This window comes from Macaca mulatta, chromosome X, assembly GCF_049350105.2.
Source record: "Macaca mulatta isolate MMU2019108-1 chromosome X, T2T-MMU8v2.0, whole genome shotgun sequence".
NCBI classification, from domain to species: domain Eukaryota; kingdom Metazoa; phylum Chordata; class Mammalia; order Primates; family Cercopithecidae; genus Macaca; species Macaca mulatta.
In genome coordinates this window covers 155,142,831-155,168,991 of record NC_133426.1, presented here as the reverse complement: position 1 = coordinate 155,168,991, position 26,161 = coordinate 155,142,831, and the positions used below count along the sequence as shown (strand labels likewise).

The window sequence follows — 26,161 nt, the reverse complement described above, 5'->3', positions numbered from 1 at the left end:
TCTACTGGTCTCCCTATTCTAAATCCATTTTATGTTCTACTGCAAGATGAATCTTCCTAAGGCTCCACTTTGATCACATTGCTCTCATTGTCATAATCCTTCATGGCTTCCCATTGCTTATTGAGTAAGTATCAATTTCACTCACATTGCCATTCAAGACCCTGCCACAGCCAGTTGAACAGCCACTGAATAGCAGGTACTACTTGTACCTGCATGCACATTTCACTAACTTGGCAGCCAGAGTTTTGTGAGCATCCAGCCCAAAGATGATGTGATAACAGCATTCAGCAGTGCCTGCATTCCATAAAGAATTGCTCCCTTCACTCTGGCTATGTTGCTGGATAGAAAATCCTTTAGCAAGATCCATTTGTCAGTTGGAAATTTCCTTTATAACTAAGGTTTGGTTTATTGTAACTTAATGAAAAATGTACTGTCTTTGGTGAAGAAGCATGTTTCACCCACAAAAGTCATCTGTTGACACTAATCATTCTCTAAGTGGAGTAAAAATGGAGATGCCAGGCAAGCACTTCAGTATTGCTTTGAGGTGTTTATTTTTCCCCAGTCAGGAGGCCCAATGTAAGTGGCACTTGGTCACTCTGTTCCCCTGGGGTTTGTGGGTTTGAAAATTCAATTTTCTTTCCCCTAACCAATCTGAGCCCTCTTGCCTCTGATGCTAAGGGGGCACACCTCGCAAAATGACATGTGTCTTTTAGTGAGAGACAATCAATGCCTAATAGAGGTTTTCTCCCTACCATGCATAACCAGAAGAAATGGGAAGTGTATTATTAGTATATAGTAGGTGCTCAATTATGTATTCAAAAACCTAATTGGCAGGAAATACTGATCATACACCTTTATCTTTAACCTACTAGTGTGATCAGGCTTCTTGTCCCTTTGGAACACATTATACTCTGGGTGATGAGACTGCATTCATTTTTATTTATATACTAAATACTAACTGACTGTTAGTATCTCAGTTTTCTTATTGAGAAAATGAGAAAGCTGGAGTAAAAACTCTCTATGGTCATTTTAAGGTCTGGTATTCTATATTTTAATACACACACAGGAGTATTTCACATATATCTAAAAGGATTACCTCCATATGTATATATAAATATATATATTTATATATGGATATATAATATATAAAATAATATATATAATATATATGGATATGTATTTTTTTCTCATTTTTTCTCTCATATATATATATATATATATATATATATATAAAAATACATGAAGTGGACTAAGGCTTCATATTTAGCCCTGAATCATATATATATGTGTGATTGAATATTGAGTGAAGGACTTTGGCAACAATGTTCTTGGCAACAATGGTGTTTGCCCTTTATTACATAAAGTCTATAGTATACAATGGAGAATGTAGGGTTCAAGGGAAGGAATTTTAAGCAGAAATTGGATAGAGTCTGACTTGATTTGGGAAGATAAATGTGGATACAATAAGGAAGATGGACACAATGAGGGAGAACCAGGAAGTTAGGGAGTTACTTTCTTGTTAATCAAAAGAGAAATAATGAACACAAGAACATGGCAGATCAAACCAGTATGTCTCTTCGACCACAGACAGCATTGCTATTTCTGTGCTAACAACTCAAAATAGTCTGGACTAGGAGGCAAAAAATAGCAACTAATTGTCTAATGTACTCAATTTTCCCTCAGTCTATTTCTAACTATAGTCAGGAAAACCAGGCTCTGTAGCATGTCCTGGTAGTATTATCAGGTCTATCCTATCATCATTCAGGAAGGGAGCCTCTCAGGAAACACTACTTCTGCTCTGGCTGGAAGGGACAATATAATATGTTTTATCAGAAAAAATGTGGAATTTTCTTCACTTTCTGCCAAAAAAGCTGAAACACATGGAAGCCTCTCTCCAAATACTGTATCTGTTCACCATTAGTTATAGACTGAGAAGGAGAATCTTGCTGGGTTGGAAGATAGCTGCTGCCATTATCTGCAGGCATGCACACTGCCAATAAAGAGTTGTGCCACAGAGTCTAATTTGTCTACTTGAGATGTCTTCTCCTTCATCTTTTGAAGCCTCAATTGTAACAGTTGTGAAACTACATCAGGATTTACACAAATATATTAAAACAGAAAAGTTGCTGAGGACAGTTTCATGGTCACACTGTGAAGACTTAATGATACAAAATCAGTGTTTTCACGGCTCCTGAGGGAAGCTGAATTAACATCATCTCCCAAACAGATTGTTCTCTTTTCAGGATAGTTTCCTTCCCCCTCATTTCATAACACATCTGCTCCTCTGAGCTAAGGAGTTATACCTAGCATGGTGTTTCTCGGCAGATGCAGTAAAGAGGAATAGAGACTTACTAAGACTTAATGACCCTCGAGTCCATGCTTATGCCCAGAGGATTCTGAAGGCTAGACTCGGGGATTCTGGGACATGCCTGGTCATAGGGATGCTCTCACCCACTATAAAGTTTTCTCCACGTTACCAGGCAGGCTCGTGGCTCAGAGGCTCGAAGGGGAACCTAATCGCTGTCTTTAAGAACCTGGGCTCATGCTGTGATTCTGCTCCAAGTGAGAGCTGGGAGAAGAAATATTAGGTAAGAATGGTTGGGCAGGAGAGGTGAGAAGATACAGAGGGGAGAAGAAGAGGGCAAATGAGGATATAAGAGGCCAGGTTCTTCCACTTTTCTGAGGAATTATCACAAGCACCATTGCACTACTTTCTTCACAGAGGAACATAACAGAGCATATGGAATTGGAACAGACATCCATAGGTGAGGGCAGTGGTGTGCCAATTAGTAATGCACAGAATTTCCATTCGTCTTGGTATCTCTGTATCTCTCTCTCTCCCCCCTCCCCCTCCCTGTCTTACACACACACACACACACACACTCTCACAGAGTACACTGTTCACAGCCAGAACACCACAAATACAGTCATATAGTAGCATGGCCATACTTGTCAATAAGACAAAAGGATGTTATTGCAGACTTCATTTATATGTGTGTGTTTAAGGTGGTGGGTGGGTGTCACTTATGTCAATATTCAAATAAAATTACATGGGTATTAACACATTTGGTCTGTACACTATCTCTTGCCCTCATTGTCTGCGTGAATTTAATGTTGCCAATTGTAACTTGGTTCCCTGTATCCCTACTACTTTATGGAACCATACCCAAGCCATTTTTATTGTAAGCACAGTACCCCTGCTAGCAAAATACAAGGGTAGAGGAAGGGTAGAGGAAGCAGTGGGAAAAGCCCTGTGAGCTTGCTGGGCCCCCCAGTAAGCAATTTCCACCTTGCCTCACAGGGGTCCTTTAGGAGGGCTGCCAGAGGCACTCGGAAAAGGCTACAGGGAGAAGGAAACCTCCAGCTGAACTTTGTAACAATTTGAACCCATTGAGAAATCTGGCCAGAACTCAGGGAAGGGCATGAATCCAGAGTGCAGACTCCACAGGAGGGGGACGAACTAAAGCCCTACTTGCTTTTGCAGCAATGTTGCCAGAAATGACAGGATTTTATGCTCTTTTATGGCTAAATAATAATCAATTTTGTGTATATGTGTGTGTGTGTGTGTGTGTGTGTATATATATATGCATATATATACATATATATCACATTTTACACAATGTGTGTATATACATATATATCACAGTTTACACAATGTGTATATATATCACATTTTAACCATTTATCTGTTGATGAACATTTAGATTGATTCCATATCTTAGCTATTGTGACTTATGCAGCAATAAACATGGTGGTGCAAGTATTCCTTTAATATACTGATTTTCTTTACTTTGGAAAACTACCCAGTAGTGAGACTGTTGGATCATATAGTAGTTTTATTTTTAGTTTTTTTGAGAAAGACACACACATATATATATGATTCAGGGCTAAATATGAAGCCTTAGTCGGCCTCCATTAACAAGAAATCAGCTTTAGCAAGTTTATACATTTTTAGTAAAATGTTCTAAAGACTCCTATGAAATTTTTGCTGTGTGAAATATGAGTTATGTGGCCCCATACATTTTGGAAAGTTTTGTTTCTTTTTTCTGCCCACCCACCTGTATTTTGAATGGTTAATGTTGGATTGGTTTATCTCAAATTTAACAATGCTTACGCTCTTTGCTCTTGATAAATAAACATAAAAGTAAATATAGCTGCTTAAGAAAATATCAATTCAGTTTTCCATGCAGAGCAAGGTCCTTGGTGTTTGCAGCCTGCCTGGTGACTTTTTTAGCAGATGGCAGATATCTGGCGGGGATGGGGCAGAGTTAAGCATTCTTGAGCCCTAAACCGAAGCCCCAGTACATTTTTCAAGCAAGAATATAAATTTCAAAATCTTACTTTTTCAAAGTGGCCAAGTGTTTCATTATATAACTTTTGCTTGAGACGTGCATGCTGTTCTAGGTATATTCCAGAACCCTGGTTAAACTCAAGGCTTGGAAACTACCAATGAAGTTAGGCACACATGTTGCATTTTCTGGGACTTACTTACGAATGACTCCAGAGTGAAACTTCCAGGTTGCAAGAATGGATTAGGACCCTAATTAGGGTGATGAAGAGACTTAAGAAAAAGAACGTGCTGGGACCAAACAGGGGGTGGGGTTTGAGTGAAGAAAGGACCAATGATGTCTAGCCACTTCCTCCAGCCCAGAAAGGGCAACATGATGACGACTGTTTCTCCAGGCACTTCAACTGAAATCTGTGCTTAGTGGTCCCCAGCTTTCCAGAGGTGGCTGATACTCTCACTGCCACACTCTTTACAGAACCATATATGTGCTGTGTGCTCTTTGTGGGTGAAAAGGCTGTGGTCATCCCTGTCATACATGAACATTATATATTTTGAAATGACAGATCATATCCATTTTAGTTTCTGTTTGGATATTGGGGCAAGCAACATATCCTCACCAGTGTTTGACTTAAGGTCATTGTGGAAAAGTGCTAAGCTAAGCAAAACAGCTATTGGCTTTGCAACTGAAATGCTCATAGTTGGATAATTCATAAAGTGTATTAGACATTAACCAGCATTTGGTCATTACTGACCATGTGATAAGCACAATACGTAAAAACATTACACTTCTATGCATCTCTGTATGCTCAAAGCATTCTATTATATATAGATTTACAAGTCAAAAAAATTGGTACTAAAGGAGAAGACGTAATTGTAATAAAAAAAATTCAGCACACAGGTTTCTAAACAGTCACAGACTTGTCTCAAGCATTTTAAAAACCACATCATATAAGCCCTAAGCAGTTTCTTATTAATCTAGTCTCTGTGCTAACATAGCCAAATGGGAAATACAATCTTGGGAATATGAAGGCCAATGTTATTCTATTAACCTTATATGTAACCCTGTTTACTTTCCTGTCTTTAATGAATAAATTAAAATGTCCTCTCATTCTCTAATTGGTGGACAGTTTGAGTATGACAATGTATAGATTTTATTCAGCTACATTCTGTAACCTTAACGGGCCAAATGCTATCATTCTGTGATGGATTTCAATGAAAGGCAATGACAGATAAACTGTTTACATTAAAAGACTCTATCAAAGTTATTTTGCACCCAGTTTCATCCTAATCCATCTGCTCTTTCTAGAGCTCTGACAGGCTGACCTCTCTTGCTGTGTGTGTCGTATCGATGTCATTACCAAAGAGGCTTTCCCCAGCCTTTCTGCTGATAACAAAGTAAATGGAAATGCAGAGAAACCTCGGGGAGGTAACAACTTGTTCAGTATGATGAGGGAGAACTGTGGCTACAAAATAGGACTGATTACAGCAGGGAAGAGTATCTGTTGTCACAACTAATATATTCTCTACAGCACACCAACTTCAAAAGAGCCAGATGATAGCAGGGGTAAAATTTATTGCATCTTTTTCATTAGCAAACTTAAAACATAAATGCAGATTTTCAATTTAATGTGGCTACTAGGTTCTGAAAGTTCAGTGGTGTGCATCACAGGTATCAGGAACATATCCCAAAGCTGCCAGAATGTTCAGGTCTTCAGTGGCTATGTAATAATTTCATTTGAAATTCTCAAATAGCAACCAGGCCAGTAAGCTCGCTCAACAAGAACAACCACCATAACCATAACCACCACCAAACAACAAACAAATCAAAATGGACCAAATATAAGACCAAAATCAAGAAACTAGATTAAAAGTCACTTTTTTTGTGTTAGGTAATTAGTAATCTGAAGATTAAAAAACAAACAAACAAACAAACAAACAAAAACTATGAAGTGGAGAGGAAGATCTAAGAAGATCATTGTTTTCTGTAAATGCTCATATGCTTAAGGTGCAACTCTACGACTAGTGTCTAGTTGGAAAGTCCATACATCTCCAGTAATTAATATGCTTTCAATTAAGTGAATATTTCACAGAATACCAGGATACTTCTTCGGCAGAAAAAAAAATAAGATGGGGTTAAATAAAATTGGGTACACGGGAGCTACTCATGATCATGTGCCCAGACACAACACATTAGAATGTTTTGTGTTCAAATAAAATTTTAATGGTTCAGTTCTGTTTTTAAAGCACTAGCATACTACTCCAAGCTTTATGTAGAGTCTTTCAGTGAACCTGGTCACTAATTGAACATTTTCAGTCATATCAAACGTTTTCTGAACTTACTAACTGTGCTAAATGAAGTCATCTAATATTTCAATCTAATTCATATTAATAAGATGTTATTAATGTTATAATGCCCTAAAGGAAATTTCTAACAAGACCCATCTCTTTTATGGCTTTTAGATTTCTAAAGTCTGCTGTTTCTAATGCCAATGTGAGATAACTGCGGCATGAGACAGCCAGGCCCAGATCTAACTAGGTTTCAGAACCCAGGCATCACAAGCCATCCTGCTACCTGTGGACACCAGACTACATGTTTAGGGCTGTGGAAATCAGACATCATAATATCACTCAATTAAATATTAAGCAGATGTTTACCTGGCTCTAAGAGCATGTGCTGGAGGGAGCTTTGGAGTTTGCCTGCCACACATTCTAGAAGCCTTTGGAATAAGTCAAATTGCCGATAGTTTAAAACTTTAAAGACAGCAATTTTAATAAACCTGTCGATACAATTTCTTTGTTAAAAAAAATTTGAGACTGATTAGGCTACTTATATTGAAAGAGAAGCACAAGGTCTATATCTTTAGATCTTTTATTGAACTGCAAGCAGAGCATCAATAACTGCTTCTCAGCTGTAAATGAAAATTGATTCCAGGTTTAACTCCTAATTTTCAGGGGTTCCTTTAACCCCGAGAAAAATGAAAAGAAAAACTGACAAAAAAGAAAAACCAGAGGTTTAGTGGTATGAGGCAGGGGCATACAGAGATACAGAGAACATAACATATTCCCACTCCCAAAACGTCTGTCCTCCTGGGTCAGGCCACTCCCTAGCCAAACCCCAGTGGCCATCTCTGCCTGCCCTGGAGGACTGACTTGAAAATGGCAATTCAATAAGTGTTTCATGGGGAAGGCCAGGGCTGGATTTTATATCTATGATGCCACTATGATGGCAGCTGAGAAGTAAAAAATGCAGTCAGTCGGGTAATGGACACCATGTGGCCCCCAAATCTCAACCATGCCATTGATATCAAATTTAAAAAATACATTGCACCACATATGTTTATTCAGACACTAAGTACATAGCACTACGTCTAATTCCAACACTGTTCTGGATGTTTGCAAAGTTCAATGTCAACTTCAAATAGTTATTTATCTCCCATTCAGGGATAGCTCCTGAGAGAGAGCCAAGATGAGTACAGCATCCTAGAAGAGCCTTCAAGCCTTTCTCTAGGGCATAACATGAGCTCAGAAAGAGACGGTAAGAACTGCAATAGAAGGGTATGAATCAACTCTCCACCCATGCCAATCATTGGAAGAAAAACTCTTTTAGAGACACATAATTTCCTGGAGGACTTGGTGCAGATCATTGGCAACCTAACCTTTCGTCCTGGGATCTCTATCAGGGCTTAGAGGAAAGTTAAGGTCATTCATATCCAATGGCTGCCTTTGGGGGCCAGTTAAGACATGCAACGCAGTTCCTAGCAGATCCCTATGGATACCTAGGCCAAAATGAAGGGCTGTGTCTATTTCCTTATGGATCCTAAAGAGAGGGCTGCCAGTTAATGTTTAAAAGGACCACAAGGAAGAGTAACCACCTATTGTGTAATTCAAAGCATTTTCTTATACACTGTCTTCACTTGATCCTTACAATACTCCTATGAGTCAGACAAGGCTGGTTTATTCCAGTCTACTGGTAAGAGATATGAGACTTAGAGATGTTAAACAACTTTCCCAATGCAATATAGCTAGTATTTGAGGCCTGGGATTAAACCCCAGGCTTCTTTATTCCAAAAGCTATGTTCTTAATATCTACAGTTAAAATTACTCATGGCCAGGCACACAGCTAATCAACTTTAGGATGACAGAACATTTTCATTCAAGTTTGCCATATACAGGATAGATAACCCAACAGCTGTCTTTAACATCCCATTCCTTACAAGAAAAGGGAAAGTAAATATATGTAGCATCTCAAAGAATATGAAGCTTTATAGATCATTAGTAGCACTCATAATTATGATAATTATTATCACTTAAAGTGGTGAGTAATTACCATGTGCTAAGCATAGTGTCAGGTGCTTTTGCCTGTATTGATTCACCTAATCGTTGAATCCCCAGTATGACCCAATGAAGAACGTCCTATTTTTACCTCTATTTTGTAGGTACTTAGATCTTTGCCCAAGGTCAACCAGTTTGAGAGTGGCAGAGCTAGAATTCAAAGCCATGTCTGTGTGACTATATAGCTATAATCTCACATATTCTCCTACACTGTCCCAGCATTGTCCCACCACCTTAGAACACAGCATGGATATGTCTGCTGTCCAAATAGTCCCAACCAAGAAAGTCAAATGCAGTAGAGGACTGGAGAGAAAATACAAAGTTTTAACAGATATTTTCAGGCTGCAATCACTATTGCTTCTTCATTGAAGCCATGCACATGTATGATTATATATCTCTTACTTTAAAGAGTCATTCAAAGGAAAAATCTTCTGTTAAAAATGTTTTCTTATGATCATGAGTCTCTATGGCTGACCATTTGGCATCTTTAATTTATATATTATAATTCCCCCATTCTGGACTCATGTTCCATTTTCCCATTTGAGGGAATAATATTTAGCATTTGAACATACTCTACTTGCTCTGCTTGTGTTTATGCACACAACCTGTCACCTGGCTCAGCATGGCTAATACTGCTGTGGAAGGTGGAAGTGGCAAAAAAGGGGAGGCTGTTCTGATTGTAAGATACTCGGTACCCAAATGCCAGTTTAGAAGCCGACACAACTTGATCCTGTATTTCATTTTCATACATGTATTTGAAACGTATTCTCTTGGGGATGTTTATGCTCTAAGCCCACAGTATAAGCTCTTAGACACTGTTTGAAAAAGATTGCTGTATACTCACTACACCTGGATAATCTGAGTTTCGTCAAATGAGTCAAGGTGTGATGATTATGGATGAGATGATTTGGGGACGTCTCCAGAAAGTAAATGGCTTTTTTATTGGACTATGTCTGCATGAATGCAGCCACTGGGTTCTGAGCCATTTCTATTATGTCAGCTGAAACCAGCAGTGTTGTCTGGGCCCTTGAGCACAGTTTTATAGACCAGTGCATTAGTCTGTATGCTTTCTCCCCAATCATTCTGCCACAAATGGAGTGACTCTGCAATTCTTTTGCTCAGCTAAGAGGCCCGACCCTACTGCTAAGGTTTGCTGTAAGGTTCAAGTGAGACACCACACCTAGTTTGTGCCTGGCACAGAGCAAGAGTGGTTCTAAAAATCGTAATCTCAATACTCCTCCTTATGATGGTGCTGGAGGTATGACTGTCCCAATTCAAAGACGAGTGAACCGTACTATGTTATCTACATGGCACTATATTATCTAAAAATTATTTTGATGATTCCTCTATAAGTTAACTGTAGAATTACCGTGTGACTCATCAATTCCACTTCTAGGTACACACCAGAAAGAAAACATGTCTATATGAAACTTGCACACAAATCTTCACAATAGCACTACTCACAGTAGCCAAAAGTTGGAAACAATAAAAATGTCCATCTAATGATGAGTAGATAAAGAAAATGTGGTTTATTCATACAATGGAATGCTACTTAGCCATAAAATAAAATGAAGTACTGATACATGACATTGAAGAATCAAGAAAACATTATGGTGAGTGAAAGAAGCCAGACAAAAAAGGTCACATGTTATAGGATTCCAGTTACATGAAACAGACAAATTCATAGAGTCAAAAAGTGGATTAGCAGTTGTAAGGGGTTAGGGGGAGGGGGAAATGGGGAGTAACTGTTTAACGGGTATGGAGTTTCCACTTGGAGTGATGAAAAATTCTGGAACTGGGATGGATGCACAACCTTGTGAATGTATTGTCACAGAATTGAACACTTTAAAATGGTTAATTTTACATTAAGTGAATTTTGCCACAAAAAAGAGAAAATTATGTCAACCCATTTACTTTTGCAAAAGGACATTATGCATCCTAAAGGCAGAGCTCTGCAAACATTGCTAGTATTACTGCTGCCACTACTGCACAAGCATTCTCTTTTGGTCTATAGCCTTCCAGGTCTTGTAACTAATCTTCAGACTCTAGAAGGAGGGTTCATTTGCAAATGTTTATAACCTTGTGCCTACATCTTGCTCCTAGGACTCAGTTAGAGGGAATAAGTTGTCATTTTGCCTCACCTTAGAGCCCCCAGTTCAATCTCCCCATCCAATTTTCACTGAGAATCTAAGCCTTTTTGAGGAAGACATCATGACTAGGGGCAGCATGTCATAAAAAGGTTCCAACCCACCAATCCTGATCATCTGAGAGTCTCAGCACTTAGAAAAAGTCAGTGAATATACCCTAAAACCCAGATGATTCAGGTCAACAGACCCTTTGCCAATTTTAAGATAAATACAGAAAATAACTTTATAAGTTAAAAAGCAGATTACATTCATATAATTACATGAAGAGGAAGTCAATGTGCAAAATCTACTTTCAATTATTATTGAATTCTACTTCAAACATTTCGATTAAAAAGCAAATTTTTATCTGTCAAAATCAATGATCTGGAATGTTTTCGTTTTTGCTTCTGTTTTACTTACAAATATGATGCTCCTGTCATTGGCGTATTAAATGTGTGAGGCAGAAATGACAATTTTTGGAAATTAAGTGTGCATTTTACATTTGCTATGAAGCCCAACTCAAGTAGGAGGGAGACAACTTGCATTCAGCAAATGTACAGCAAGCCCCTGGGAAAGAGTTGTGAAATTGGCTTAGGCCAGCACTGTGTAGTCTACACTTACCCTGTGGTTGTTCTTGGTAAAGCACTAAACTTGCAAAGATGCAATTATTTTTTACATATTATTAAAATTCAAGCACAAGAAAGTGGAGAAAGTAACGTAGATGAAAGTTTTGGCCACATAACTTTGAAGATGGATTTGATTTTTAAAGTATACCAGAATGGTAGGAGTTCTAGTGTGGTAAACAACTGTAGATGAGAATAGAGTAGCTGAACCTTGATAATTTTTCCTAAGCTTTTCTTTGCAGGCTCTTCCTCATGAAATGTTTAATCAACATGGAATTCCATATTTGTTAACTCTCTTGAAATATCAGTGCATAAGCATTCCTTTAAACAGTCTGTTTTATAATGTAGCAGACTTCACTGTAGGAAGATCTTCATCAGGTACTGGATTTAAAGAAAGGCAATCCTTCTGCATTCCTCATTTGAGGTGATAAGCACACCCAGAAGGACCTCACATTCGAGACAGTTCTCCCTCAAAGAGAAAATGTGCAAGCATCATTGACACCACACACTAGGTTGCCATTCTCATGAGTCATAAATGATACTTGGCCTTTTCAAATCATAAAGTCCAGTCTCATTGAAATGCTGAAAACACGCATTTCTGCCATCTCATTTGGTGGTAAAGTACTGTAAATGCTTAAAGTGTGGAATAGAAGGAGACAAGGGCAGCAGCAAGTTTTTGCCAAATGTCTTTTGCCTAAAGGTTCATTTAAGTGGCAAGATGTTGCATATTGATTCTCAGCCGCATTCTGAAATGGTGCATCTGGGAAAGGTGAATGAAGCATCACATTTATATCTAAATTAATGAGTATGGGCTCCAAGCCTCACACCAGAGTCACCAAACGAAAGTTATACCTCACCCAGGACAATAAATAGTCCAAGAGAGAGTAAGACAATCTCTATTGCTTACTACTGACCAGCATTTGTGTATGGAACAGAGAGAGATATTGGAGGCGGTTGAAAGCAGTTTTAAAGAGCTCTACATCTCCTTACTATAGCTTTAATGAAAATTTGAGCTGATTTGACTTGTTCCAGAACACTATGCTCATCTTTGCTTCTTTCCCTCTCTCCAAAGCCCAGAGATAAAGCATGGGGAAGTTTGTGCATGTCAAAGCATGTCAGAGCCATTCCAGTTCCTCCTGCTCCCCACTTAGTCCCAAAACAAAGCCCTAAGCTCTTCTTACCTGGTAGAGCTCAGTGGCAGTGCACTGAGTGGTCAAGGTCTTCACAGGCTCAAGGTCATCTTCATCACTGCTCAACTTCAGGTCATCCTCAAGCATCCTACAAAGAGATCAGGGTGGTGTTTGAGTTAGAAAACATATTTTCTAAATCATCCTCAGATACATCTTGCAATGAGAATAAAGTATTGGAGCTACAATCTGACAGCTGCAAATCCTTCAAATGTGTAGAGGGAACTAAGATTATTTCACCTAATTAGATATTTGAGCTCTTATATTTATGCCATACTTTGCACACATCTTTCCTCTCTACCTTCCCCTAAATCAAGGGGAAAATACTATTTCAGGATCTCCAGAGATGACTGGATTCTATACATTTTTACTACTAAAAGTGCAATAAATGTACTGATCAATCACTGTGTATGTGGGATGTGGCATTGGATCTCTACAGGACAAAGTGCTCGAAGTCTCCCATGAAAGAAGAGGGGCATGATAACAGTCCCTAGCTCTAGAGGCTGTTGTCAAAGCCTGCTGGGTCTCTCTGGATGACGGAGGTAAAAGGCACAGTGAACCTGGACTCTCTTTCAGTGCCCTCTGCTGCTGGGTAGCTAGGTGGCCACAAAAGAGCTGGGAGAGAAATGGCTAGTCATTAACCTTCTGATATATGACCGATCTCTTCCTGTAAAATTTGATCTGAGAGATGTAAGCCCATGATGTGGATAAGAAATCTTTCTCTCCTAAGGCAAGGCACCTGAAAAATGAGTGGCCTGGATTTTGGTGATGAACTAGCACTTTCAAAATTGTTTATGGAGTCACAGAGCCTTTTGTTTCCATAGGGATATTAATTCCAGTGGCATCCTCTCTATCTCCAAGTGTGAGCTACAGCAGGAAGAATAGCTTATTATCTTAAAATTCCAGCTACACTGTCTTTAAAGACCTATTGGTGTTCATATTTTTATTTACGAAATACAACTTTATACCTCATCCTTAGGCTTCAAGAGGGGACAGTCTCAGCCTCTCTGGACCAATGACCATTTCCTATGCATATATTGCTTTTTCTTGCATCTAGGCTCTGCATCAGGCTCAGTTCCAGGGCTAGAAATCTCTTTCTCAACTCTGGAAATCCCATTTATCCTTTGTAGCCCAGTGATTCCACTTCCTCTACAAAAGCTTTCTAGAAAGAACTCCCATCTCAGGAAGAATATTTTTTCCTCTGCCCAACCCTCAGCTCCATCTGGATCACAGCACAGCTTTCCACTGAATCTCTCCCCACTAGTCCGTAATTCTCCTGAGGGCAGGGGGTGCAGCATTTTCACCTCACTGTGCTTCACAGCATCTTCCCACAAATGATAGAGTCTACTGGGATCATTTTGCAGACAAGGAAGGAAAGATTCAGAGAGGTTAATTGCTTTGCTCAAGCTCACACAGCTATTAATAGTTAGTGCTAGAGCCACTCCTAAAATTTCCATCTCTGTAATCCCACTTGGGTGTTTTCCCGGGAAGAGAAGCCAGAAGGGAAAAGGAAGCTTCTAATTTGATAAATAGGGGGAAAGTTACTTCAGAGGTTATGTTCAAATATTGAAAAGAGAGTCAGGGCAGAGTGGATATCCAATAACTCTCCAAGAAAAGCACAGCTCCTCCACTTTCATGCTCAGTCACATAACACTAGAATGTTTACACTGAGGTCTGCAAACCAAAGACTGATATAAAGGATGATTGGTGGGAAGGACAACTGTTAGAGTAGCTTTCGGATAAACTAAATTTGCAGGATTTATGACTGTCCTTCAAGAGACTAATGGATGTTTTGAAGATCTTGGAGAAGGAGAAAAAGTGTATCTTGGTATTTCTTTTGCAGTTGCAGGCTTATAACTCTGAACAAATAATTCTTTACAACACATTGTGGGAGATGAAGACTGTATCATTCTCATAAGCTATAGAACTTAAATATTTAAAAACTACCTATGCTTGTTATTATAAATGGCTTTACTTCCCGTGTGTGTGTGTGTGTGTGTGTGTGTGTGTATCTCGATACAGCTAGGGAATGTCTATGTGTTAATTTATATTCAAGTAGTCAGCAAAAGAAATGGTAAATAATTCCTGCATTTAGAGGGTCAATTTTCAGAGACAGAGGAAGTCCTAAGTATTTGACCAGCAGCATGGAACTTGGTCCTCACAATACTTCTATGAAGGAGATGGTGTTACAGCTGCATTTTTCAGATGGAGACTCTGAGGTTTAGAGAGATTAATGGGCTTGCTTGTGAACAGACAGCTAGAAATCAAGGAGGCAAACATGGAACCTAGATCATCTCCAGCCAGAATTGGGAGTATACAAGGTTTTCCTAGAGGGTACAACTTATAAAAGATGGTATATTCAATAAAATTGACAGCAACAACAAAAACCTCACAAAACATATTAGCATGGAGTCAAAACATTGGGATTCAATTGCTGGCTAATCATAAACCCCAATATCTGGGGTAATTTACCAGCTCTGAGGTTCATCTGTGTCCCTCATCTCTTCAATGGGATAATACTTTGGTTCCATCACAGGAGGGTGGTGGTGAGCATAACAGGAGCTAATGCATGTGAAAGTGCTTTATGAAAGCACAAAACTAATAATGCGGGGCACCATTAGTTTGGAAAGATATCTCAGTTGGAAATAATGAACTTCATTAATACTATTAACAAGTAATCAGAAGCAGAAGTTTCTGTATGCCTTTGCTCCTCTCCTTTTAATTTTCTGAACAGTCCGAAGGTAATCCATGATGACTTGGGAAATGTCTAAGGGCATCTCAAGACCAGATGTAGAAATATGCTTGTGGTCTTCAGGTTTCTCTCCTTCAGGTAGAAGTAGCACATCCAGAGTCATAGCACAGAGTTCTGAACTCAGCAGTTATTTTACTCTCCAATCAACATTATATTACTTTTAACATGGAGATGAAATGCACTCCAACGTACAATTCTGGAAATAGGCAGCCAATCTACACAGTGATTGACATTAAACAACCTCCCTCTACCCCACCCCCACCATGCAACAAGCTTGGTATGGATTTGGTTGTTAATAAAGGAAAATCTGATGCATATATTTAAGTCCCAGTAAACATAAGTCAAAGAAGTAACTAGGAAGGCAAATTGCTATTAGTTATCTCTGGAGGCACTAGGCATTCATTTCATTCCACTTCTTCCCTGACCTATTAAGCTTTATTATTGAATATACATGTACTTGTTTGCATTTTCATCCTTGGCTAATGCTGAACATTACTCTAGGGAAAGTGTAGGATTAAGAAAGATTTTAGATTTAATTATTATAGCAGCACCATTCACACCCAATGCAGTTAAAGTCGTCTCAGCAGAAAAATGGTGATCTCTTTTCATGAGGTTATAATTCCATAGACAATTCATCACACATTGGCTATCACAAAAATGTGAAAAAAATTGCTCATATAAATGTATGCCTGTGTGTGTGATCTTAAAAACAAAACAAAACAAAAAAACGGACATTGTTCTTCAACTTTTCAATTAGGTGAAAACAGAACCAATTAGACTTCCTTAGTGAAGTCTGTTGTTTGTTCAGGGTCTAGTCAACCACAGTGTTCATCTTGGTGTAAAAATGCTGTTTTTATTTTTACTATGATCTATAATTTGTAGTATTAAGACATAGAATAATCTATAAAACTGAACAAAAACCCAAGTTCTTGCCCTGAGGAGATGATCCTATAAAAGTTCAAATAGTGAAATTTGGATGAGATGGAATGGACCAAAAGAGGATCTTTGTCCTTGGTTTTCTGAGCTTCAAGCTGAGCTTAGTGGCCTCCAAGGGCTCTTTGCACTGAAACATTCTAGTGCACTATGACATGACAAGTCCCATGTGAATCATAACCATAAAATCATAAGATCACACTCCAAAAACTTTGCCAATTTACATAGTGGAATGCTTAGGTGATTTTGAAGAGGTTAAAATAGAGGGCTTGAAACATTATTATAGAAGGTTGTAGGAAGAAGCCCTTGGTTGAGTCAGCATGAACTTATGAGCAAGGTCTTGAGAAACAAATAGACCTAAGTTCAAATACAGGAATTCCTATTGGATTTTTTTTTAATCCAGTAATTAAGACCCTTTAAATCTCAATTTTCTATATGTTAAAATGGGTAATAATAATACCCACTCTGGACAATTTTTAGAATTTGAAAATAAAGATTATACAAATTGCCAGGAGCCAATATAGCTACCAGTTATCATTTTCATCTTAGTTACTATTGATATTGTTATTATTATTGTCAGAGGAATTTTGTTGTACAATAATTTTTAAAAGCTGTGGTGGTAACCCAAAGGCTGTCAGAGATATCAGGCCCCATACATCATTGGAAACTCTTGACCAAATAAGGAGAGATTCAAAGACTATTAAGGAGTTTGGAAAGTTTCGGAGCTTTGGTTTACTCATCTAGAAATGGCCTAAACTCATCAGGTCTGTCTTGGGTTTTCTTAGATCCCCTTGGAGTGCTTAAGATATCCCAGAAATTTGAAAGTCAGTCGCAAGAGGAAACATCCAGACAGTACCAAGTGAGAGTTCCGAAAAAAATGAGTGGCCCCAATGTTCTGACCCTCATACCTGGGAATCTACCTGCTGATCCAGAGAAATGAACCAAGGGTGACCCCCCCACTGGAAGTTGTGCTCACCTTGAGCACAGTGTCTTTAGGCCTGTCACTCTCAGGAGGCTGTTCTGACACACATCTGGCTCTGAAGTTTGTGTGTAAGACTGTGCATAATAGGCTCATAGTTGATCCAGAATCCTTGCTCAGAAACAACCGTTAGCACATTGAGTTGTTCTTAGAACTTGCAAGCCTACACGGTGCCTTTTTGTGAACTACAAAATGATGTTCCTCTTGGCAGACAGCAGCACTCAATACTGGGTAGATTCCAGCTTCAAGGTATCTGTAGTGCTAGCTGCAATGCTGGTGACTGATTCTCAGATGTACTCTTCCAATTGGAAGTACTTGAGAGTGCTATCTCTTTCACCATGTCACTGTGTCACCTAGTGGAGAAAACGGCAACATCCCTAACATATGGTCATACATGTTTTCTCTGATAGGTAGCTAACAAAACCTTTCTATTGTTCAGTACCTTTAACCGTGAGAATGATCTGCCAGTTAGGAGTTGCTGTGAGCTTTCCTGTACCTTCTACCTTGCAGCTGGAGTCTTGTTCTCCATAGTCCACACTCAGAGACTAGACTTGTAATGGTGTTGGAGACAGAACCAGTGTTGCTACCTCTGTCATACAGGAGAGGGAGGAGGCTATTATGCTCAGATTTTAAGCTATTAACTAAAACATAGAGCTATAACTTCTGGCCCAATGAGTTTGGGGTCCTCTGGTTACTGGTTTAAATTATTATTGTCTTTCTAAATACCCCAGAGTTCATGGCAATCAGAGTAAGTTTCTGATGGCCCAAATGAATGACACAGTTGACTTTGAGGATAATAACACAGTCTAGAGAGGGCTTGCATGTCCTCATTAGGCAGAATCTTACTGTGGTCCCTCTTCTGGAATAGTAACTTAGCCCTCTTGACTCCTTAAAGGGCATTTCCTCTTCATAAAGTAAGCTAAAAGAAATAAAACATGACTGGTTTAGAATTACTCAGGGAATTATATATTTTCCTATCTAGTGCTTTGTAGTCTCTTCAGCATTAAATCATTTGTTGGTAGGAAGGCAGGTGATAAGGAAGAGGAGGTGACATTTTTCAGGGAATTCATTCTGTTTCCGTGCAGTAAAGGTGCTCAGGCTATTTTTTCCCCTTTAGGAAGAGATACATTTAATTTTCCCAAGGTTTTAACTTAAAATTTTCTGATTCAATGGCCACCACCTCACTGGGAATCCTACAAAATCCCGGTCTGAGGGCTGTGGCAGTGACAAGCCATTTGAAAATCTGTATTATACTGTATAGGAACAAATCTCCAAGATCTATCAGGTGGGGACCCATAGCCCAGTGCCAACCACTGTGCCCACAGGCAGGGTCTAAACATGAACTCTGCCATAGGCATGTGGGCCTGATAAAGATTGTCTTCTGTAGCTGATGGCCTTCCAGGGGGTTGAGAAAATAGGTATTTCATGAGATTAATTGGGCTCCTTAGTGTGAGAACTAGGAGTTCCCTTAGGGGCCATCTAGTCCAGGGACTGGCCAACTGAAGGCCTCAGCCCAAAGCAGCCTTCCTTCTGTTTCTATACTGCTTCTGATTTTAGAATAGTTTTTTTTTTTTCTTTTTTTCTTGTTTTCTTTTTTTAAAAAAAAATACTTTAAGTTCTAGGGTACATGCGCACAATGTGCAGGTTTGTTACATACGTATACATGTGACATGTTGGTGTACTGCACCCATTAACTAGTCATTTACATTAGGTATATCTCCTAATGCTATCCCTCCCCCATCTTCCACCCACAACAGTCCCTGGTGTGTGATGTTGCCCTTCCTGTGTCCAAGTGTTCTCATTGTTCAATTCCCACCTATGAGTGAGAACATGTGGTGTTTGGTTTTTTGTCCTTGCGACAGTTTACTGAGAATGATGGTTTCTAGCTTCACCCATGTCCCTACAAAGGACATGAACTCATCCTTTTTTATGGCTGCATAGTATTCCATGATGCCTATGTGTCACATTTTCTTAATCTAGTCTATCATTGATAGACATTTGGGTTGGTTCCAAGTCTTTGCTATTGTGAATAGTGCCTCAATCAATATACATGTGCACGTGTATTTATAGCAGCATGATTTATAATCCTTTGGGTATATACCCAGCATTGGGATGGCTAGGTCAAAGGGTATTTCTAGTTCTAGATTCTTGAGGAATCACCACACTGTCTTCCACAATGGTTGAACTAGTTTACAGTCCCACCAACAGTGTAAAAGTTTTCCTATTTCTCCACAACCTCTCCAGCACCTATTGTTTCCTGACTTTTTAATGATCGCCATTCTAACTGGTGTGAGATGGTATCTCATTGTGGTTTTGATTTGCATTTCTCTGATGGCCAGTGATGATGAGCATTTTTTCATGTGTTTGTTGGCTGCATAAATGTCTTATTTTGAGATGTGTCTGTTCATATCCTTCACCCACTTTTTGATGGGGTTGTTTGGTTTTTTTCTTGTAAATTTGTTTGAGTTCTTTGTAGATTCTGGATATTAGCCCATTGTCAGATGATTAGATTGCAAAAACTTTTTCCCATTCTGTAGGTTGCCTGTTCACTCTGATGGTAGTTTATTTTGCTGTGCAGAAGCTCTTTAGTTTAATTAGATCCCATTTGTCAATTTTGGCTTTTGTTACTATTGATTTGGTGTTCTAGACATGAAGTCGGTCCCCATGCCTATGTCCTGAATGGTATTGCCTAGGTTTTCTTCTAGGGTTTTTATGGTTTTAGGTCTAATATTTAAGTCTTTCATCCATTTTGAATTAATTTTTGTATAAGGTGTAAGAAAGGGATCAAGTTTCAGCTTTCTACATATGGCTAGCCAGTTTTCCCAGCACCATTTATTAAATAGGGAATCCTTTCCCCATTTCTTGTTTTCATCAGGTTTGTCAAATATCAGATGGTTGCAGATGTGTGGTATTATTTCTGAGGGCTCTGTTCTGTTCTATTAGGCTATATCTCTGTTTTGGTACCAGTACCATGCTGTTTTGGTTACTGTAGCCTTGTAGTATAGTTTGAAGTCAGGTAGCGTGATGCCTCCAGCTTTGTTCTTTTGGCTTAGGATTGACTTGGCAATGTGGGCTCTTTTTTGGTTCCATATGAACTTTAAAGTAGTTTTTTCCAATTCTGTGAAGAAAGTCATTGGTAGCTTGATGGGGATGGCATTGAATCTATAAATTACCTTGTGCAATATGGCCATGTTCACGATATTGATTCTTCCTATCCATGAGCATGGAATGTTCTTCCATTTGTTTGTGTCCTCTTTTATTTAGTTGAGCTGTGGTTTGTAGTTTTCCTTGAAGAAGTCCTTCACATCCCTTGTAAGTTGGATTCCTAGGTATTTTATTCTCTTTGAAGCAATTGTGAATGGGAGTTCACTCATGATTTGGCTCTCTGTTTCTCTGTTATTGGTGTATAAGAATGCTTGTGATTTTTGCACGTTGATTTTGTATCCTGAGACTTTGCTGAAGTTGCTTATCAGCTTAAGGAGATTTTGGGCAGAGATGATGGGGTTTTCTAAATATACAATCATGTCATCTGCAAACAGGGACAATTTGACTTCTTCTTTTCCTAAGTGAATACCCTTTATTTCTTTCTCTTGCCTGATGGCCCTGGCCAGAACTTCCAACACTATGTTGAATAGGAGCGGTGAGAGAGGGCATCCCTGTCTTGTGCCAGTTTTCAAAGGGAATTTTTCCAGTTTTTGCCCATTCAGTATGATATTGGCTGTGGGTTTGTCATAAATAGCTCTTATTATTTTGAGATATGTCCCATTAATACCTAATTTATTGAGAGTTTTTAGCATGAAGGGCTGTTGAATTTTGTCAAAGGCCTTTTCTGCATCTGTTGAGATAATCATGTAGTTTTTGTCTTTGGTTCTGTTTATATGCTGCATTAGGTTTATTGATTTGCATATGTTGAACCAGCCTTGCATCCCAGGGATGAATCCCACTTGATCATGGTGGATAAGCTTTTTGATGTGCTGCTGGATATGGTTTGCCAGTATTTTATTGAGGATTTTTGCATTGATGTTCATCAGGGATATTGGTCTAAAATTCTCTTTTTTGTTGTGTGTCTGTCAGGCTTTGGTATCAGGATGATGTTGGCCTCATAAAATGAGTTAGGGAGGATTCTGTCTTTTCCTATTGACTGGAATAGTTTCAGAAGGAATGGTACCAGCTCCTCCTTGTACCTCTGGTAGAATTCAGCTGTGAATCCATCTGGTCCTGGACGTCTTTTGGTTGGTAAGCTATTAATTATTGCCTCGATTTCAGAGCCTGTTATTGGCCTATTCAGATATTCAACTTCTTCCTGGTTTAGTCTTGGGAAGGTGTATGTGTCCAGGAATTTATCCATTTCTTCTAGATTTCATAGTTTACTTGTGTAGAGGTGTTTATAGTATTCTCTGATGGTAGTTTGTATTTCTGTGGGATCAGTGGTGATATCCCCTTTATCATTTTTCTTTCATCTCTTTGATTCTTCTCTCTTTTCTTCTTTATTAGTCTTGCTAGCGGTCTATCAATTTTGTTGATCTTTTCAAAAAAACAGCTCCTGGATTCATTGATTTTTGAAGGGTTTTTTGTGTCTCTATCTCCTTCAGTTCTGCTCTAATCTTAGTTATTTCTTGCCTTCTGCTAGCCTTTGCGTATGTTTGCTCTTGCTTCTCTAGTTCTTTTAATTGTGATGTTAGGGTGTCAATTTCAGATGTTTCCTGCTTTCTCTTGTGGGCATTTAGTGCTATAAATTTCCCTCTACACACTGCTTTAAATGTGTCCCAGAGATTCTGGTATGTTGTGTCTTTGTCATCACTGGTTTCAAAGAACATCTTTATTTCTGCCTTCATTTCATTATGTACCCAGTAGTCATTCAGAAGCAGGTTGTTCAGTTTCCATGTAGGTGAGCGGTTTTGAGTGAGTTTCTTAATCCCAAGTTCCAGTTTGATTGCACTGTGGTCTGAGAGACAGTTTGTTTTATTTTTCTATTCTCTTACATTTGCTGGGGAGTGCTTTACTTCCAACTATGTGGTCAATTTTGGAATAAGTACAATGTGGTGCTGAGAACAATGTATATTCTGTTGATTGGGGGTGGGCAGTTCTGTAGATGTCTATTAGGTCTGCTTGGTGCAGAGATGAGTTCAATTCCTGGATGTCCTTGTTAACTTTCTGTCTCATTGATCTGTCTAATATTGACAGTGGGGTGTTAAAGTCTCCCATTATTATTGTGTGGGAGTCTAAGTCTCTTTGTAGGTCTCTATGGACTTGCTTTATGAATCTGGGTGCTCCTGTATTGGGTGCATATATATTTAGGAGAGTTAGCTCTTCCTGTTGAATTGATCCCTTTACCATTATGTAATGGTCTTCTTTGTCTCTTTTGATCTTTGTTGGATTAAAGTCTGTTTTATCAGAGACTAGGATGGAAACCCTGCCTTTTTTTGTTTTCCATTTGGTTGGTAGATTTTCCTCCATCCCTTTATTTTGAGCCTATGTGTGTCTCTGCACGTGAGATGGGTCTCCTGAATACAGCACACTGATGGGTCTTGATTCTTTATCCAATTTGCCAGTCTGTGTCTTTTAATTGGAACATTTAGCCCATTTACATTTAAAGTTAATATTGTTATGTGTGAACTTGATCCTGTCATTATGATGTTAGCTGGTTATTTTGTTCATTAGTTGATGCATTTTCTTCCTAGCATCGATGGTCTTTACAATTTGGCATGTTTTGCAGTGGCTGGTAGCACATTTCCATGTTTAGTGCTTCCTTCAGGAGCTCTGGTAGGGCAGGTCTGGTGGTGACAAAATCTCTCAGCATTTGCTTGTCTGTAAAGGATTTTATTTCTCCTTCACTTACGAAGCTTTGTTTGGCTGGATATGAAATTCTGGCTTGAAAATTCTTTTCTTTAAGAATGTTGAATATTGGCCCCCACTCTCTTCTGGCTTGTAGAGTTTCTGCCAAGAGATCCGCTGTTAGTCTGATGGGTTTCCCTTTGTGGTTAACACAACCTTTCTCTCTGGCTGCCCTTAACATTTTTTCCTTCATTTCAACTTTGGTGAATCTGACAATTATGTGTATTGGAGTTGCTCTTCTTGAGGAATATCTTTGTGGCATTCTCTGTATTTCCTGAATTTGAATGTTGTTGTGTCTTGCTAGGTTGGGGAAGTTCTCCTGGATAGTATCCTGAAGAGTGTTTTCCAACTTGGTTCCATTCTCCCCATCACTTTCAGGTACACCAATCAGACGTAGATTTGGTCTTTTCATATAGTCCTATGTTTCTTGGAGGCTTTGTTTGTCTTTTTTTACTCTTTTTTCTCTAAAATTCTCTTCTCGCTTCATTTCATTCATTTGATTTTCAATCACTGATACCCTTTGTTCCAGTTGATATAGTCAGCTACTGAAGCTTGTGCATTCATCACGTAGTTCTCGTGCCATGGTTTTCAGCTCCATCAGGTCATTTAAGGACTTCTCGACACTGGTTATTCTAGTTAGCCATTTGTCTAATCTTTTTTCCAAGGCTTTTAGCTTCTTTGCAATGGGTTTGAACTTCCTCCTTTAGCTCGGAGAAGTTTGATCATCTGAAGCCTTCTACTCTCAACTTGTCGAAGTCATTCTCCATCCAGCTTTGTTCCATTGCTGGTGAGGAGCTGCGTTCCTTTGGAGGGAGAGAGGCTCTCTGATTTTTAGAATTATCAGCTTTTCTGCTCTGTTTTTTCCCCATCTTTGTGGTTTTATCTACCTTTGTTCTTTGATGATGGTGACGTACAGATGGGGCTCTGGTGTGGATGTCCTTTCTGTTTGTTAGTTTTCCTTCTAACAATCAGGACCCTCAGCTGCAGGTCTGTTGTAGTTTGCTGGAGGTCCACTCCAGACCCTGTTTGCCTGGGTATCAGCAGCGGAGGCTGCAGAATAGTGGATATTGCTGAACAGAAAATGTTGCTGCCTGATCGTTCCTCTGGAAGTTTCGTTTCAGAGGGGTACCCAGCCGTATGAGGAGTCAGTCTGCCCCTACTGGGGGGTGCCTCCTAGTTAGGCTACTTGGGGTCAGGGACCCACTTGAGGAGGCATTCTGTCTGTTCTCAGATCTCAAACTCCGTGCTGGAAGAACCACTACTCTCTTCAAATCTGTCAGACAGGGACATTTAAGTCTGCAGAGGTTTCTGATGCCTTTTGTTTGGCTATGCCCTATCCCCAGAGGTGGAGTCTACAGAGGCTGGCAGGCCTCCTTGAGCTGCAGTGGACTCCACCCAGTTGGAGCTTCATGGCTGCTTTGTTTACCTACTCAAGCCTCAGCAATGGTGGGTGCCCCTCCCCCAGCCTCGCTGCTGACTTGCAGTTCGATCTTAGACTGCTGTGCTAGCAATGAGCGAGGCTCCGTGGGTGTGGGACCCTCTGAGTCAGGCGTGGGATATAATCTCCTTTGTGCCATTTGCTAAAACCATTGGAAAAGTGCAGTATTAGGGTGGGAATGACCCAATTTTCCAGGTGCCATCTGTTACATCTTCGCTTGGCTAGGAAAGGGAATTCCCTGACCCCTTGCACTTCCCGGGTGAGGCGATGCTTCTCCCTGCTTTGGCTCATGCTCAGTGCGCTGCACCCACTGTCCTGCACCCACTGTCCGACAAGCCCCAGTAAGATGAAACCAGTACCTCAGTTGGAAATGCAGAAATCACCTGTCTTCTGCCTCACTCACGCTGGGAGCTGTAGACTGGAGCTTTCCTATTTGGCCATCTTGGAACCGCCCCCAAACAGTTTTTTTTTTTTTTTTTCATTTTTAAATGTGTAAAAAAATCAAAAGAAGAAGAATATTTCACAACACATAAAAATTTATATGGAACTTAGATTTCATTATCCATAAATAAAGTGTTATTGGACTACAGCCACTCCCATTGATTATATATCATCCATGGCTGCTTTTGAGCTACAATGGCCAGGTTGAGTAGGTGCTACCAAATGAAGGCTTAAAATATTTACTATCTAGGTCTTTATCAAAATAAAATTTGCTGACCCTTGCTTTAAGCCAATGATTTTCAAACTCTTAAACTCAAAACATTTTTTCTTGTGTAGCCAAATGAAACCTTACGAGAAACCTCAAATAAGATTAAAGTAGTTAAGTTTTGTTAACTCCCAGGGATTTGCAGGAACAAAGCCTAAAAACAACTCATCTAGTTAAGATTCCTCATTTTATGGAGATGGTTGTGGCTCCATGGATACTGCATAAGATTTCATAAGAGAACCTGAGCTTAATTTTCTTACCCTCTCTGATCCTCAGTTTTCTCTTCCATGCAATGGGAATAAAAATAATATGTATCTCAGAGATTCAGAAAGTGCCACATAGTCTGACAGCCTAGAGAGCTGAGTTCTCAAACAACAGTAGGAGAAGAGTAGAGTAACTATCATTTTGTCTGGGCACATATGTGGTACATATGAATTTATATCTATATTGTATACATAAGCCAAAGCTAATAGTGTGAACACTGATGTATATGACTATTGACTTGAATCAAACCATCACCTCTTCAACCTTGGAATTCCTTAGAATTGGTCACATAAATTCAGCACAATACCAATTTTCTGCTCTACTGTCATTATTTTGGATTTGATTTTCATTTTCTTAGTATATTTCTCTGGGTTATATAATGTCCTCCCAATGTGGGAACTCAAGTTATCATGCAAATGACAAAGTGCCTAACAGAATTCGGATGGCTTTCAAGAAAATGTTACACACAACAAAACAGTCTTGTGTCATTTTTTAGAAGTGTGTGTGTTAAAACATCTAAGAGTGAATTTCCCCAGAGAAGACCATAACTCAGTAGATCAACCTGGGCCTGAAAACAAATGTGGGAATAATTCCAAAGGAGAACACAGAATCTTTTATCTTTAAAAAAATTTCAAGCATGGACCCCGATAGCTGATATTCTGCTCTTTGTAGGGTGGTACAAGTCATCTTGAAAGAAT

At 39.2% G+C, this 26,161-nt stretch overlaps 1 protein-coding gene across 2 annotated transcripts in view; it reads right to left on the bottom strand.

Moving 5' to 3' along the window:
- AFF2 (ALF transcription elongation factor 2) overlaps nucleotides 1-26,161 on the bottom strand; it is a 498,887-nt gene that overhangs the window by 94,039 nt on the left and 378,687 nt on the right. For both annotated transcript variants that reach the window (XM_002806427.4, XM_077988255.1), the window contains one exon: nucleotides 12,551-12,647. In XM_002806427.4, coding sequence (XP_002806473.2) covers nucleotides 12,551-12,647 — 97 coding nt within the window. The remainder of the gene's footprint in view (nucleotides 1-12,550; nucleotides 12,648-26,161) is intronic.